Source organism: Cyprinodon variegatus, unplaced genomic scaffold, assembly GCF_000732505.1.
Source record: "Cyprinodon variegatus isolate N-32 unplaced genomic scaffold, C_variegatus-1.0 Scaffold202, whole genome shotgun sequence".
NCBI classification, from domain to species: Eukaryota; Metazoa; Chordata; class Actinopteri; order Cyprinodontiformes; family Cyprinodontidae; genus Cyprinodon; species Cyprinodon variegatus.
This window is the reverse complement of record NW_015150655.1, coordinates 378,273-396,879: the sequence shown is the minus strand read 5'-3', so window position 1 is coordinate 396,879 and position 18,607 is coordinate 378,273. Positions and strand designations below refer to the sequence as shown.

General features: G+C 38.1%; 1 protein-coding gene across 11 annotated transcripts in view; it reads left to right on the top strand.

Moving 5' to 3' along the window:
- The window catches only part of celf4 (CUGBP, Elav-like family member 4), a 137,702-nt gene that overhangs the window by 40,524 nt on the left and 78,571 nt on the right, over positions 1-18,607 (top strand). For all 11 annotated transcript variants that reach the window (XM_015379883.1, XM_015379890.1, XM_015379888.1 and 8 more), the window contains exon 2: positions 2,744-2,826. In XM_015379883.1, coding sequence (XP_015235369.1) covers positions 2,744-2,826 — 83 coding nt within the window. The remainder of the gene's footprint in view (positions 1-2,743; positions 2,827-18,607) is intronic.

Genomic DNA, 18,607 nt, shown 5'->3' with positions numbered 1-18,607 from the left:
ATTTAATTATACAATCCGTTTAATGAACCACACTTTCCACATTCTATTTAATATCAAAGTAAATTGGGCTGCATTAATCTAATGCTTTTACTGACAAACAAAATTTGGTACAGCCAAAAGACATGCTTATTTCTTTTAACAGCATCATTCAAACTATAAGTCTTGTTGATGGAAGTTAGCAAATAACTGATCTTGAAAATAAATTAATGTATGACTGTAGGTTAACAAAACATTTCAAAAGTACTAAAAGTATTATAGTTGATCTATTGTTTGTCGTGAAAAACTTGGAAAATACTAAAGCAAAATTACTTTATAGATATTTTCCATCCTTGATGCCTTGGTGCATCTTTCAAAACCACATTTCTCCTTTTAAAGTGCAAATTCAGGTTAAATGAGAACAAAATATTGTTACTTTGATTAGAACAAAAGATTTGCTTCTAGTCTCCGTGTTGAATGTATTGGTTGCAGTGGCTGCCTGTGCCTCGAAACATGCAAGTGAGTGTCAGGCACATGAATCACAGGCTTGCATGCGTGTTTCCTATGGGACAGCACTAGCATGTAGAATTAACACGACAGGCCCTGAGAGGACAAGAAGGTAGCAGAGCTGTCAGCGGCCAGCTCCCACTCCGCGTAATGAGAGAGAGGGCCGTTAATTAAAAACACCAACAGGCAGAGCTCCCTGGTGTCCCACCATCAGGACGACCTGGGGTTAAAGACATGGAGCAGAGAAGATGGCAGACTCGCTGCTTCTCTATACGGCATATAGTCCTAGACTTTTAACAATAAATAGCCAGGGGTATCCAGAGAGAACAAAGTTAAGCAGAAATGGGAAAAGCTATTAGAAGGGCTTGCTTTCTTTAAACTGCACTGTGTTTGTGTCTTTGGGGCGAAGAGGTCTATGATAATCGTCTAATGCTTAGCCCTTGATGTTTTCAGAACAAACTGTGGTTCTTTTGTATCTATGTGCTTGTGTTTGCTGCATGGCAGCAGGGTGTTTGCCAAAGCCTGCTTGCAGACATGTCAGGTTAATGAAATAATAAAAGAAATCTATCAAACACTGCACATTAGTTTTCTCCTGCTTTAAGGTTAGTACTCCCTTTTTCATCCACTAAGAGGTGTTTCTTAAAAAAAAAAAGGATAAAACCTGAATATATGTTTAAAGTATAGCAAGTTAGCATGCTGATAGTCTCTTTTACAAAATGCAATGCATTATAAAGCTCATAAATATAGTAACGTTAGCGGTATTTTCGGAAAATGTCTTAATTTTCACTTGAAAGCAGAACTGATAGTAGAATATTAGCTATAACATTACATTAGGTTACTAATGGCCTTTTTATCACAAGAGCCAAGTGAAGAGGTTACAGCCTAGATGCGAGCAGGGTTTGGAAAAAAAAAAGGTATCGCTACACATGCCTGACATGAGCAAAATGAAAATGTAGCATGCAAAAATTACAGAAAGAAACTTAAATGGAAGCTTCTTATTGGCATTTAAATAGCAGAAAATAGACAATCTATTTAATATAACAGAACTATTAATATGAATCAAAAACATATATGCAAATTGTGACACATTTGTTATAATCTCACATCATATATTTTTCGTTGAAGAAAGAATATAAAAAGGGGTTTTGTAAAGGGTTTGTTGACAGAATCAATAAGAAGTTTGTGTATATGGTCAACAGAACAATGCCAAACTTCCTTTCCAAAATCCAAAAAGAGTCTGAAACATAAATCCAACAATGTGTCAACCTTATAACACCCAGTTTGTATTGGGAGTTTGTTGGTAAAATGTAGCTTGGGCTTCTTTTATCATTCAGATTCATATGTTAACAGCAACTTCTCAATTTTACGAAAAATATCATGAAGTTTCAATATTGTGCTACACCCCTTGATTAAATTTAAAGAGTCTAAATGAATTAAAAGAAAGGTTATGGGGGGGGAAACAGGATAAACAAGCTAAACACCTGCTGATACAACATGAACAGAAACTGTGTTGTAACACTGCAGCCTATTGTGCAATTGCACGTGTTTCATTAAACTGTCAAACACATGAATCATTAGCCCTGATCTGCAGATTGACAGTTTGTCAGCTCCGACAGTCTCTGTCAACGGGGGGTGGCGAGGGAACGTTACACGTTCCCTGTGGCTTTGTCGTCTTTCGTGCCTCCTGCATCTCCATCTTCTTTCCACCCCCGCATGTCAACCCAGGTGCTAACAAAACCGAGGATTGTGGGTAGTCTTGGAGCATATGGAGCACGGAGATGACGGAGAAATGGAGGAGGGAGAGGAGGAGGGGGTCTCTGAGAGAGCGAGAGAGAAAGAGAGGGAGAAGCTGTCAGGCTGTCTATCCCTGTCACAGCAGCCAGGAGGTTGCGATGGACAAATGGATAACTGCTATTTCAGACTGCCAGGGAAAAAGCTTCGTCAGATTAAAAGTGTTGATTCTGGCATGGCTGCTCTCACACAGCAGAATGCATAAATCGTCACACATCCACGCAAATTTATTTATTTTTTTCCTCCACTTGTTCCACTTTAAAAATCTAAGGAAATAACACACATCCACAGAAACATACAAAGTGAATAAAGGAACATCTCAGAGCTCTGGCTCCAGGCTTTTTGTGGTGTGTATGTAATATTTCATATTTGCGTATTACTTGGTGATTGGTACATGCTACTTCCTTTTTGTTACCACTTCACGTTAAACATAATCATGTCATTCTCCTTCCCTTTGCTTTCTTTTCAGGCTGTGCCTTCCTCACCTACTGTGCCAGAGAGTCAGCCCTGAAAGCCCAGAACGCATTGCACGAGCAGAAGACCCTGCCAGGAGTAAGTCGTACAAACAAAAGGCCACTAAATCTAACATGTTTCTTTTAGCATTCGATACCATCTGTTTCTCACAAATCAAGTTGGAATCTCCATCTTTTCTTATCGAGAAGGTTTGCTATGAGGCAAATGTGAGCAAAGCCCTTCATTCCCTCCTATTTCTCACATCCCATCCCCCTCCCTCTTCACTTTGACAGTCACATAAACACAAACCCATAGGGAGAAACCACACAATATCACATCATACGCGTACTATTTATATCTCCCCCTTCAGTTTGTGTAAACGAGCACGCGACTATGCGCGTGCTTGCGCCAGAGTGTGTGGGCAAACGTCTGAGATAGACAGCCAGGGATGAAAACTGGGTGGGTGGATGGATGTGGGCTTTTTCTACATCTACGTGCACGCTCTGAATTCAAACCAAAGCGTGCATCATTAATGCATGTTTGCGTCACAGCGGGGCCGTGGATGCTATTAGTCAAAGGTACAGTGCAGCTGTGTGCATGCCATACTCTTTTAAATGTCAAGCTACTATTCATACCCACAGATTGAGTGAGTTTTGACACTGTCATGGAGGAAAAACTCATATTCATTCATTAGAAGATTCTGCCAGTGAGTCTAGGATCCTTCTGCAATGTTAGTGTTTTCTTTAGAGTATAAATGATTGGAGAAATTTTATAGTTGTGTGCGTGCAAGGTTGTTCCTTGTTTTTTTTTACTATTGTACACACACACACACCTGAATGCCTGTGTGGTTTGGCATGGTAAAGTGTGCGCGCCGACGAGCATTGGGAAGTTTTGATGCATTTCTGTCAGGCCCGGCTCGGTTTGCTCTGTTCGTTTTTAATGACGCCTCCAGGGAAGCTGACAGTCGCCGTGTTGAGCGCACAGCCTTTGATGTGAGTGATTATGACATCACAGACATGCAGTCGAGAAGAGTGGAGGAGTGGGGATCTGTGCTCAGAGTTTTTTTTTTTCTTTTACTTCCCAGTGGCATATTATTCTGAGAAAAAGAGGGAGGGAAGGAACAGAGACACAGAGAAGGAGAGGAGGAGAGATTAAATATTTGGCCAAAACTAGAATGTGATTTTATGTTCCCATAAATTGCTGCCAATTTATCATCTTGCCAGAGTTTGACATAACTATTTGTGGCACAAAAACAAATCTTTACACAATCTATGTGAATGTGTTTTATAAAGATACAGTGGTGCACAAAAGTGTTGAAACCCTTTCAACATTATTTATGTTCTGTCCTTACAATAGCAGATTTTTTTGTATTTATTAGTATCCTATAGTATTAGTATCCTTTGCAATACTAAGATGCAAATGATACTTTAATCTCCTCTGAAAGCTCTATTATTGCATTTTTTGTGCATTCACAAACATGAGAATCCACTTTGTACCCCCTTGCTGCAACCATTCAGAACCCACCTGATTCGGGGCTACCAATCAAGTTGCAGTATTGTGATTTAAGGCAAGGCTTGAAGCTGGGATAAAAGCCTGGGCCGCTGAGCCCACACCAAACCAAAATAAACATGGCACAGCAGGACAATGTAGGTGCTGTTATCACATCCGAATCCATGATTTTATCTTTGGAAGAGGAACAGCTAGGCTGTAAAAGCATAAGTTGATTCAGTTTGACGTGCCGTTTGCTACTAGTCCATTTGTTACCATAATTGGAAAAAAACCAAACAGTAGGTGTCACTGCGTCCAATCATCTCAGAAGTTTGTACTGAATGTCCTTTTGCCCAAAACAGAATCAGTCAGGGCATTCCCATATAAATACTGTGTAGAATGAATACTAAGTGCTACACATCACCAGTTTGGGTTGGCAGGTTTGTGATATTTAGGTCTGGATTTTTGATGGGTCATTGCCACACATGAATTTACTCCAACAACGGTTCCACTGTAGCTCTGGCTGTATGTTTAGCAATGTTGTTAATCTTTGTCCCACTATCAATTCTGTAAGACAGCATTACGAATGCATGTTACTTTATCCACCATGGTACAAAATAAGTACCCTGATAGCCCCAATCCCCCCCACAATATGTTGTATGTAGGTCAACAGAGGTCTCTTGCAGTGCTTTGGAACTTCTGGCATTCCAAAGCTTTAGGTATAGTGGAGGATGGTCTTTTTTGGGTGGGTCATCAAAACATTGGTCTAAAACTAGAAGTTGTCAAAAACAAATTTTAAAAGTTTGCCATGTTCATTTTATTTCACTGTTAGTTACAACTTTATGTTTCTTTGTGAATAATGTCAGCAAAGCTCTGTAGACTGAACAAAGGTTTCCTAATCATAAAGTTTAAACAGCACAGCAGAGTTACGGACACCCTGGCTTTAAATGCAAATGTTAATTAGCTGTAGCTTATTCAGTGGAGGATAACTTTAAGGTTTGAATTTGATTAATGGAAAGTGTTAAGTAAGTAAGAGTAATACCTCAGGACCAACCTCGATGGTAGACAAACCTTGAAATCAAGCGCTCAGGAGGCAGAACAGTATACTGTGTTTTGTTGCAGCTAAAGATAAAGCCAACCAAACAGAATAAATGAATTCATTTGAAACAGAGCGACGACTTGGCCCTGGGAGAGGCACTGAGACCCCCCTCTCCTCACCTAGCCCCCACCCACTGTGGTGCCCTGTTGCCTCATTTTTTTCCTCTTCGCTCTCCATCGAGGGTCTATTTATCCAGCCCTACCAAAACCCTGCAAATTAAATTCCTTTATATTTTTCAAAGTCACCTTACTTTTTTACTTCATCTTCTATTGTGCTTTCTTTTTTTTTCTCCTCAAAGTTGCCTGGCACCCCTTCCATAGAAAAAGTTTTCCACTTAGAGTTCTTCCTTTTGCTGTCAGGTGAGCTACAGAAAGGGAAGAAGGGATTTTGCTTCCTGGAGGAAATGCCTGGTAAGCACGGCTGTAGGCTGTTGATGTAGTCACAAAGTACTGAGGGTGTGAATATGTGTAGGCGAGGCTGAGTGTCTGTGGTGTCAGGAGACACTTTGGATAAACAAGTGACAGGCGAAAATACTGATGCTAAAGCGACACTAGTGCGGATTCTTTACGATTAATGCGACATTTTGAAAGATTTCATACAGTTTTCTACCATTCCTGCCAAATGCATGTAGGGTAAATATTAAGATGAAATTATTTAGTTTGCTCAATGGACTAAGAATATGTGGGGAGCATTTAAAAAACAGAACAATCTCCTTCACTTTTTGCGCCTGCTTTGCACAAGCTATTTGTAATTTTTCTACCCTGAAATCACAATGCGTATTGTAGTGAATTTGTTCCACTGTAAACATGCATGTCAAGTCTAGCAGATGGCTGTGATTTGCACCAAAGTCTGCACTAGATACATTTGCTCTCTCTTTAGAAAAAAGACAGAAGATTTTAAAGAGATCAATAAAATGAAATCAATCATTATTATAATTTTCAGGTAATTTTAGGCATTGACCTGTCTGACTGACCTGTGACTAAGAGAATCATGTGACAAAAGCATTTTAAAATTGAAAGTTTGTTTTGGTTGTAAAAGACAATGGTAATTGTTTTGATAAAAACGGATCTTTAACTGAAAGATGCTTGTAAGGCATATTTAGGAAAAGATGTGCCTTTGCTTTCATTTCAGAATTAGGACATTTAAATATAGATTTCCACACATTTACAGTAGTAGCTTACTATATATCCATCCACTTGCCGTTTAGAAGAAGAAAAAAATTGCTGAGTCAGCAGAAGTCATGCTTATCAAAAATGGGTCAGTTTGGAATATCTCTCACTGATATTTCAGGTTTAAAGAAAACGAGCATCAGCAAAACTATAAACAATGAAATTCAATAAGTTGGATCATTATTGACATTTCATTTATTTCAGCAACTCAATTTAATTAGTGAAACACATTATGTAGATTCATTAGACACAGACTGATGTTTACAAGCCTTATTTTCTGCTGATTAAGAGGATTTTTTTTTGTGAAATAATGAAAACTCAAAATTTCAAAGTAGGGCATTATGCAGGACCATTAAAGATGTAATTTCATACAAATATATATTGATTAAATAAAAAGTCGTTGTTGTTTTCAAAACGTACTTTCCGTCTTAGCCTTATCGGGACATGTACTGTATTTCATTCCATTAAATATGACTATTCTTACATTTGTCTGCCATATCGGAACCCTTAAATATTAAAAAAAAATATTTACTTTTCTTTTTTTATTTTTTTTTATTTTGACAAATATGGTTAAAACTGAGGTTAGAAAAAAAACTTGGGAATTAAGCTCTCCTTTTATGTTCACCAAACAATTAAAATAAAAAGATTTAATCATTATAATTAGTTTTTGAAATTAATATGAAATCAAAGGTAGCACTAAACATTGAATTACATTGAATACAAAGACAAGTCCTGTGCTGTTGTGAGTGAAATGGTAAAAAGTGTACGGCCAAACAAAACGTATAATAGAGCTCAGTCATAAAAAAAAAAAAAAAATTATAGAGGAACTGTTTTCATGAGTTCTTTGAAGTCTGGCCTTTCTAAACTTCTGAAGGGCATCATATCCTTTGTTATTAAATAGGCCAATGATTTAGTGATGGCTTCATCTTGACTCGTACTCTGCTTTTCTGCATTTCTTCATCTTACTCATTCTCTAACAAACCTAATTCGCCGCTGCCTCTCGCCTCTTTGATCTTGTCTAATACAAAACTAGGGAGGGGAAAATACTGTCAAATTAAGAGCCATGATAACTTAACTTGAACAACACACTTAATAATTTTATTAATTATTGTTTTTATCTAAGACATAAGCATCCAGGGGTACAGTATGTGACTATACATTTCTGTTCTTTCATTGTTCATTCTACATGGTTTGCCTATATTGTAAAACATCACCTGGGTTAAAAATAGACTTAGAGAGCCGCATACAGTTGCTAAGATTGTTCTTTTGGCTTTACTCCTCAGTGTGTCTGAACTCTTTTTGAGCCCCCACAGTGTCTGTACCATTCATTCAACATTTGCCCTCCAGCTTACTCCGTATGGATGTTATTGACTCTTTGAGAGCCTCATTGTCTGCTAAGTGTTGATATATATCAACTGAAAAATTTTATCAAAAATTTGTCACCATGTAAATATGTCTTAAATCTTTGGTGTATATAACTTGAGCCTGCAATCAACTATTTGGAGAACTGTAGGACATGTAAAGGAATAATCACAGACCAAGTTAAATGTGAACAAAGGGTCATTTCATCTAATAAATCCAGCTGTTCTAATGACATTTAGACATGTGATATGAGAAAGGTGCTATTCCAACCTTTGTGATTGCCAGGTAAAGGCAGTTTCTCAATACTCAAGTATGCAAGGATTTTGTTGTGTATTTGGCAAGTACTGCTGAAAAAAAAATTATTGCCGAGATTGCAAGGATGCAAGTTTGATAGTACCACTCCAATTTGAACATGGCGCACTTCATGCTCAAACATCCAAAAGCTAAACGTGTTTTACCAAGGAGTGGGATTTAGATTTTATTTAATGTGTATAAGAAAAAAAGGTATGGTTGTTTTGTTTTGGGTTTTTTTTTGCTTTTTTGTTGTTTTTTTAATCTCAGTAACATAATTTTGTGGTAAGAAATAGCAGTAAAAAATAGCATGAAAAAGTATTACCAACTATGTAATGAAAGTTTGCCATTTTGCATTACTTTGTCAGAGTTCTGTTACCAGGGAAGGTAATAACTCAAGTTTGCTCTATTCAAAGGACTGTTTGCTTTTATTTTTGTCTCAAAGGGCAAATAAATGTAGATGAGGGTCAGCTTTAGAGTGAGGTATATGATAATTTGCTTCTAATAACTCTTAACCTGTTAACACTTGATGCATTAGCAGAAACATTTAAATAAATATACATTTTTTTCGTTACCATCCTGCATCAGATCAAACATTTTCAACAGCGTAACAATGATTAACACATTTACTTTTTTAAAATAATCATCACATTCATGTTTATTCATCTAGCACACAGACAAAATGTTTTTAGTGAAATTTTATTTATTAGAATAACAACAACCAAACCAATTTACAGGTACAGAGAATTGACACATTGACTGTTTTATAAATTGCAAAACAAGATCAGGAAACAAGGAAGTAGATTATGTCAGGACATGTGTTGTTTAAAACTGCATCCAAAGGTGTAGTCTCTTTCTCTTTAAAATGAATAGAGTTTAAACCCCCTTAAATTACGCTTACATTAAAATCATATCTTAGTGAAGTTTGTACATTTTCGTTTATTAAAAAAAGGGAAAGTCCTCTTTTTGATCAATAAGGAGTATCAAAATATTCTTATGATGAAGAAAGATTCCAAAGAAATCGATAGAAGGACCAATAAAAGGGCAGGAATGTTTTTAAATCTTTTTTTTCTATTTAAATCAGTCAATTGTGGCTTGTATAAGGTGAAAATAAAATGCTTTGTTCTGAATGTTGTCATTAATGCAGCTACATAGCCATTCATTGGAGTGCTTTTCTAATGTGCCACCAACTCCTTTTGCTACGGTCCCTTTAAATTCAAATGAAGCATTTAGGGTTGGCCCAAGGCATAAGTGAACTAAAATTGTGCACTTTTATATGTCTTTAATCATTTAGAAAACATTACTTACATGAAAAAGGTCATTAGGCCAGATTGACACCAAGATAAGAGAGGATGTTTGGAGAACAGTCTAATAGTAATGAAAGTGCACTGGCTTCAGAGATGGAAAACCTTCCAAATATCCTAAAGTACAGATGACCCGTATTTACTTACTGTACCTCTGTTAAAATGAGATCTGAGATCTGCCCAAGCTGTGAGGATGTCCTCCACTCTCCCTGTGACTGCAGCATCTGCAGAGTAGAGCTTTTCAAACTTACGTTAATAAAGAACTACCTGAGATGTTCCATGGTAAGCTTGGGCTGGTGGTGATTAGTATTACCGACTAAGTTAGTTGTCAGATGTCTTAGAGTTGTGACTTTTTAAGCATTGAGTAAAGCACACCGCAACATAAAAAAGTAATATGTGATGTGGGGTTAGGGCGTTTAGAGCTTTTACATATAGTTTCATACATTCTTAGAGTTTAAAGAGCTCATTACTGTGATACAAATATTCCATTTTCTACCTGTTTTAATAAAAAAAAATGGTTTTATATTTAATATGGTTTAATATTGGAAAACATAGAGATGTGGCAGGATTTCTTTAAAAGGGAAAAGTTGTATAAAACATATTGTCATTGCAATGATAGATAGATTATACAACAATAATGATTAAAAATGCTAAAAATTAGACTGGGACTGGATTCATATTCCAGAGTAAAGCATTTAAATCACTTTGGAGTTGTTTAATATTTCCCCAATGTAGTTAACCATCTGTACCCAAACACAGCATGGGGTTTTCCTTTAACTTGCCTTTTAAATAGTGGTTTGGATCCTTGAATGCTTCAATTGGCCCTTTGGACTTATCCTATATCTAAAATGTTAATATTGGGTCGAAGTTGTTTCAGGTTAGCATCACCATTAAGTACAGGGCTAGCTACATGTCGTATTGCTGTTGAAAGATGCTTATACTCACCACGGTTTGGTTCACTCTGCATTTTTTTTCTCCACTGCAGCTGCATGAAAAACCTTAATGTTCACAAATAGCAGAGTTAGTAATAGCTGGGAGTCCTCTTTTTTATGTCATGTTTCTTAAAATTGCACCACTGAACGTTGTACTTCAACATTAGTTAAAGGAGTATTCTGCATGTACTAAACGCTGTACTAATTCACTGCATATGCTTACTGAACCGACAGAGTTGAACCAAATATTTTCGGTACCTCTATCATTACCTAAGCTTTACCGAGCTGATTTGTAAATCCAGTGCAATGAGTGCCACAGTAATGACCCAACATTCCAAAAGGATTTGGTTGGGGCTATAAACATTGACAGTGAACTGTGTAATTGACCTAAAATTGGTATTTCTCTTCTCCAGTCCTGGGAATGTGTGACAGAACTGTGCAGGAAAACTAGTCACATCAGACATCACAGGAGATCCAGGGTACCTCTCTCACTGGTTTCTTGCATTCTTTCCTTGAGATTCTGTACTCCAGTTTCAGACTACAACAAGAAGCATTAAAAAGCTCCTTTATTGATTCTGGCAAAAGTCCCCAGAAGTGGGTGGTTGTCTTTTTGAGTATACATGTATGCGAGCTGATGTGTGGGTCACAGGGCTAGCTATTGTGGGGTTGCCTTGTGCAGCATGTCCACAAACCACTAAGGATGCATACCCTCAAGCGCATCCTCCTGCTCACACAGAAGTTGTACTGCATGTATAAAAATAAAAAATAGATCTGGCATCCCCTCAGTCATACTGTCAAATGTACGGTATTGTATAGGCCACACAACTGACACATGCCTCTGCCCTTCAAGCAGAATCATGCACCGCTGAATACCTAGCAATGTGTTCTAACTCATAAAAAGTACATAGTAACACACATACAGATGCAGTGCAAAGCACACCAGCGATACTCCCAACACACTCGTTTTCCAAACTTGTCTCTTGTACTTGCAATCCAACACTCCTCGTAAACACTTCCATTCAACATCATGATCATGTGATACTCGCTGAAAAGAAAGAAAGGGAAAGAAAGAGGGGAGAGAGAGGTAAAGAGAGGAATATGGCGTTGATTGACTCTCACTGTTGTGGTGAGCCAGATAAGAAATATAGAACGCTGTGAATCAATGCGTCATTTTAGAGAGCTTTCACACACATATAAACACACAGGGCTTTCAGCCCAGGGGCAGGCCAACCAAAGAAAAGACAGGACGGCAAATGAATAGCAGGAGGGAAGAAAGTGGAAAGGGTGTTTATAGGCAGAATGGAGAGAGTGGGTGGATGGAGGGAGTGGGAGGAAAGTTATAGTTGAGGTGCCACTATACCAACTGATTTGTGTTTGTTCCTTTTTTTCAGTCCCCCTCCCCCTCCACTCAGTTGAGATAATGCCAGGGCAACAAAATCCATGGCATTGATTGGCTTCTGCGACCCAGTTTCATAGCAGCTTTTTCTCAATAAGTCGCCCTCATTGCTCAATAACTGCCAGGCTCCCCAGGTAAAGTGGGTGAAGAGGTGTTTAGATGCGGATAGGGGAGCTTGGACGATGCTTGCTTATACTTTTGGTCCCTTAAGCATGAACAAGCAATCTAGGTCCATCCTTTTCTGTAGATTATAGATTAGCCTAGCCATGTTCAGGAGGCATAGCTTCACGTAGACGTGACTAATGCCACTGACTGTGCAGCATCTCTCTCCCTCTCCCCAAGCCATCACCTCATCAACTATCCTAATCACCCTTAGCTAAAAGAAAACCATTTGCCACATAACGTGCTCCATCTAATGAATACAAAATAACTGTCAGAAAGCTGGAATGAAACACAAGTGGGTTTTAGCTAAAACGACTTTAACTTGCAAAAAATCAATAGGCACATGTATAAAAGGGCAGGCAGGTTTAGCTAAACTCGTAGATCTAAGGGGTTACTCACTTCCAGTTGCACACAGCTAATTAAAGCAAAGAGCTGCATTTATTAGCAGTGGTTTGTATAACAATAGCACAACAACAATATTTCTGTCCAGACCAGTCCAAAGCTTAGTAGCAAGGTACTTAGTAGGATGAATCTGGCAGGTCATAAGCCTGCAATAACAATTCAAATGAGTCTCCCTGAACAGGCACTGGGAAGGAAGAATTTATATTCAAATCATTTTAGGGCTAAATACTGTTTAATGATCATGTAATTCAGTAATTAAAGTAAGTAAGTAAGTAAACTTTATTTGTATAGCACTTTTCACAGACGAAGTCACAAAGTGCTTCACATGATAACATAAAAACAACACAAGTAAAAACAGATAAAATGCAATAAAAGCTATAATAAATAAGGGAATAAAACAATACGATATGTGCTTTGGAAGGCTAGTGAAAACAGGTGTGTTTTTAGCTGCTTTTTAAAGATATCCACCGATTCCAGAGAGCGCAGGGACAGGGGGAGTTCATTCCAAAGACGGGGTGCCACCGCTTTAAAGGACCGGTCTCCTCGGGTTTTAAAACGGGTCCGAGGAACCATAAGCAGGTTTTGACCTGCTATCGTATAATGTCCTCTTGCTCTTGGATGGACTGGCGATCTGTCCAGGGTATACCCTGCCTCTCGCCCATAGACAGTTGGAAATAGGCACCAGCACTCTCCTTGTTTTGGGCCTTTTTTGGATCTAAATTAGGGGATCTGCCTTTAGTAAAAGGATATCAGCATATAATAGATGTTGTTTAAACTAACAACACAAATTTTGCTTTTTGGCAGCAAGATTTTTTTTTTCCTTGAATGAAAACAGTGGCTATTTGGAGACAGTCAAAGCTATAAAGACCTGGAGTGAAAGGATCTGGAATTTGCACAAAAGCATTGGGCTCAACCACAAAACATCTTAAGGTTAAAGTGGAAAGGTAACTCTTTCTGGAAATTTAGTAGAGGCCATGTTAGCATATCGATGCCTACGGTTTTGGTGTGATTGATTCACTGATTGATTTGTGTAATGAACTAGTGTGCCTCGTCCAAATGAGCCTAAGCTGTCAGTACCTTCAATTCTACTGAACTAAAGTATTTGTTGGATTACGTGTGGGAAAACTCTTCAGTCACTATATTCCCAGCCTCAAACGATGTGCACTAATTTACATATGTTTTATACTGTCTTAAAACTATTATTTTTCCTGCAAAGATTTTTATACTAGATGCTTTGCACTGCAGTGTTTCCCCTTTTTACAAAACATACAGGTCTGCAAAATGCTTTTATAACGTGCCTTTTTATGCAGTTAATGCTACAAGTCTACAAATTTCTTAAATTAACTTTTAGAACATTTTTTGTTTGAAAATTTGTTTTTCTTTAACTTAAACATCATTTGTTACTTGGTGTCAGTCTGTGAGAAATTAGTAACTGTACAACAACCCCACCTTTCTGATGGAATCGAAAAAAGGAAGTACTATAATGAAAATATATACTGTAGGACCACCATTTTGAAAAAAAGAAATTCTTGAAAACTTAACTAATCTCTGACTGCTTGAATCGATGTCCACCACATTTAGGGCACATACAATAGCTTTGGTTAAACCCCCATGAGGTTTAAAATGCGAATGGCACTCTAATTGTAACATCATTACAAGCCTACACGCCATCCTTTGTCATATAAAGTCTGAATGCTCCCATTATCATTAGGCTTCAGGCCTGATGTTACAACCTCCCATTGCCAAGTGGAGTTTGAGCAGATTGTTCAAATGAGAACTATTCATCTGCCTTGAAGCAACAGTTCACTATAGCCCAATAAGCCAACTAATTTTAGAAGTGGTGCATGCTTCCCCGCCGGGTCAATAGATTGATTATCCATATGTGAAATTACACACCTTTTAAATCCGAGCCCAACTGCAGTGCATACAGTTTCATGGCTATAACCCAGTTTTAAATGCAAATCTCATTTAAAAGGCAAAGAGTGAACATTGGCCAACAGTATAGAACTGCTCCAAAATCTTTGGCAAAAATGAAAAAGAAAACCCACCTACTTTTGCTTAAATATGTTACTATCCTACTTTCAGAAACTTGCTTGCTGTCACTGACTATTGTAAGACTGAAATCAACTTGTCTTTTTTCTTGTGTCAGTATTGATCTACAAAAGCATTGCCTCACAGTGTACCATTGGTTCTTCATCCACAAGGGCCTACCCTGCTGAGCATTTACAAGCGTTAATGTCACAGCTGGCATTTAGGGCTCTTCAATGTACCCTAACAGAATGGTGGAATAAAATGGTTGTAACGATTTGTTCAGTGTAATTTTTTGTTAGTGAAGGAATCTTTTTGAGAAACCTCTCTATACTGTCCAAAATCATTGTCAAGGAGCAGGAAAAAAAAAAAAAAAAAACAGCCAATCCCCTCTTATATGAGTCAAGTTGTTTCATAAACCCTTCTTCCAGATCTCTGCACTTTCTGGCTGATGTAAAGCCAGCAGTGCCTGTGACTGTCACTGGGGAGAGGACAGAAGCATAGTTCACAGACTTAAGTATCTCTATAAGCTGCCTGTGATAGTCATTCTACCATTGTAACAGTTTTACCTCCTGCTGCTGCTGCTGTATTCAGTAAACCCCTGTTGCTTTGAAACATCCTGCCAGTGAAGGCATTTTTATATTCTCTGAATATCTTATGTCACCCTGCCATATGTATTTGTCTTTTCATGCTTTCCAGCCCAGAAGAAATACAACAGAGTTTGTCTTTGCACCAGAGTAAGTGTAGCATTGTCAGATTTTTTTTTTATATTGTTTTGTTCAGATAAATTACCATGCATGCTAAATCCTAAAGCACAGCAAAGAAATGGACCTGGAAATAATAAAATCTGATAAATCACTCATGTTTAATGCATAATTTATCTATTAAAGTTGCATTTGATGGATGGCGGGTGCAAGTTATGGTCCAAACTCTGTATACCTTCCCCTCCTGTCGAGCGTTAGTGTGATCTGGAATGTGTGCTCAGCTCCCGAAGTCTCTTGCTCAGTTGTCAGTGTGGGACAACGCAGATGCTTTGAAACAGCAGAGAACATTTTCATTCAATGATCTCATTTTCCCCAAGGCTTTACAGGGCTCTTACAGCTTTTACTGAACAGCATGAAGCCCAGTATACTCTGCATTTTGCTCTATATTCTTTCTTTCTCTTAATCAATGGTCTGCAGTTTTTTTTTTAAAGGAGACCCACCACTGTTATGAAATTGAATGTTATCGAGGGAAGTTGCCTTTAAGGTCTTTTTTATTGCATTTGAGGGCTCTTTAAAAATTTTATTTAAGTAATGAACATAGGTTGTAAGTACTGTTTTGTATAAGTTATTTTCTGGACATAACATAAATGTTTTACAGAGCTTTTCTGGTATTAAACTTAACTTATTGTGCAATGGCTGCTTAAGAAAAGATCGATAGCCCAGTCTGTACAAGAACTCTGACTCTAGCAGCTAACAAGGGTTTATTCAGATCTGCCACATTTATACCGCTTTGAATGGAGCCTCCCTCCTATCCCGCGACCTTTAATGCAGGTGTGAATAACTAACAGTAAACTCTTATCCCGATCAAAGAACCGGACTAAGACCCACTTTTGAGGGGGTCTTAGTTCGGTTCCACACGGACTCTGCTACATTTCACTTCAGATCTGAATACGGCGCAATTTGACCCAAATGCACAGAGCATGCATGTCTTTGGACTAAGCCAGCCACTGTAGTAGTAAACAGTGTAAAAAATTTTTACCTGTTCTGCTGTCTGTTACTTAGCAACACTGCTGCTAGTAAGGGACTTGTAGGACGCCAAAAATTAGAAATGAAAAATCTTGAAATCTTTATTGAATTTTGCAGCTGTAATAATGGTTTAAGTATTCAACACAGAGGTGCTGCATGCAGGAATCCAATAATATATTTTTTTAATTTCTAGTTTGTTCTCTGTCTTGCCGTAGTCACTTCTGACCGGTCCAGCAAAAGGGCTTTTATGGTCTGAATACACCCTTAGTTTTCTCATCATCAGTATGAGTTTGTGCTTTTAATGATTTACCTTCACTGCTAAACAAACCTACAACAACAACATCAACACAAGAATTGGATGCAATGTAGCACTTCATTATGGATTTTGTTTAATCTACACATGGTTACATTTATGCATAAAGCAATTAAATGTAAACATATACCCAGACTAATAAATATCTGGATGCATTTCCCTGTTGGGGCGACTTTAGCGTCTAATGTAGGAGTTTATCCTGAAATCGAAGGGTTGACGATTCAAGCCCCATCTCCAGCTTTCAGTGTTGTTGTGTCCTTGTTGTGAAACTTCACTCGCATTGTCTACTTATGGTGGTCTGAGGGCCCCGTGGCGCCAGTATGTTGCAGCCTTGCTTCTGTCAGTGTGCCCCAGGGCATCTGTGGCTACAATGTAGTTTTCCACCATCAGTGTGTGAGTGTGTGCGTGAATGACTGGATGTAGTTTAAGCGCTTTCGTCAAGTCTCTTGACTTGAAAACAAAGCGCTATAAAAGTACAGGCAATTACCATTTACCTTATTCAAAACAAATGCCCCTTTTTATAGCCTATGGTTTTAAATGGACTCAGTAAACCATTTAAATTGTTTAGCCTACCAATTCTGAGAAAACTATGGATCTTTAAAAGTAGTTATTAGACACTTGACATTATATTAGAGGGTGCATATCGTGCACACTGTATGCACCTAATCCTCTTATTTGTATTCATCGTCTTCTGCTTGTCATTGACCAGGTTGTAGAGGCAGCAGTCTAAGGAGGGATTCCCAGACTTGCCCTCCCCAGATACCTCCTTCAGCACTTCTGAAGGAAGGTCGAGTCATCCCAGGGCCAGCCAAGGGACATAGTTCGTTCAGCGTGTCCTGGGCTGACTCCTCTCAATGTGGAGGAGAAGCGGCTCTACTCCGAGCCTCCCTGGAGGGCCAAACTCCTCATCCTATCTCTAAGGGAGTGCCTGGCTACCTCACAGGGAAAGCTTTCAGCCACTTGCATTCGTTATCTCTTTCTATTGGTCATATCCCAGATTTCATGACAAACTCTTAGATCTCTCTTTTTACTTCAACAAACCAGTACAGCATTCACATTATTTCAGCAGCTACACAAATCCCTTTGTTAAGTTCTTGCTCTATTTTTCCCATTTGGAACATGTCCCTAAAGTACTTGTACTTCTCCACTTCAGAAACTAACCCCCAACCTGAAAAGGACCAGCCAGCTTTTTCTTGTTAAGCCTATACCCGTAAAATGGTATAAAATAAACCTGAGCCTATATGTATAAATTGATTTCTATGTCAGTTATAAAACCACCAGAATATATCCATGAATGCACTTAATTTTATATAATTCAAATCCATCAATAATTCTCTGAAGGTAGTTGATACTGGTTTTTAAGGATATGTGGATGACAGCAGATGCAGCTGATGTATTGTGTCAGTTCAAAGTAAAGATCACTTCTTGTTCTCTTAAGACTGGTTTTGTCTACACCCATCATAACTTGGATAAACAAATATCAGTAAAGTATTTTATTGATTAAATTAAGTTGCAATCACAATATTGATAAAGATTAATTACATTGTTTTAATAAATGTTCTTCTTTACCATTTCACAATGATCCCAACACTGTTCATCTTTGAACCAATACGGTACGTACCCCTACCAGGTACCAAGGAATCAATGTTGGTCCTTCATTATCTGTATTTGGTACCATGCCAACGTCATCTTAGCACACAAAGATTATGATGCAGCTGTCTCATTTGCATCGTCATGATAGCTGTTGCTGTCATCGCATGTTTCAAACATTTCTTTCCCATTTTAGTGACTGTCGCCAAACAAGTCGCTAACAGATTCCAGCATGTTAACAATATCAGAAGGATCCGTTGTTGCTGTAGATTGCAGACTGTGAGAACGTGTGCTCTATTAAACTTTTAGAAAAATATTGTTAATACATTGTGCTTCGTAAGAATACAAGCATTCCTTCCGCTGACCTTGCACCTGATAAACAAAATTATATTGCTGGAAGTCTAATCTGCAGCGCATTTTGATGTAAACCCCATTTTTATAACAGCTTTTTGCATGCTTCCAACAGTATTTGGATTGTTTATCCTTAAAGATAAGGTCCAGCTATTCACTGTAAGAGTGGAAAGGCCTACTTTTCATTGCCCCAATCTTTAATTTTCTGCACAGATAAAATCCGAACTCTGACTAGGCCACCGTGAAAAAAAAAAAAATATATA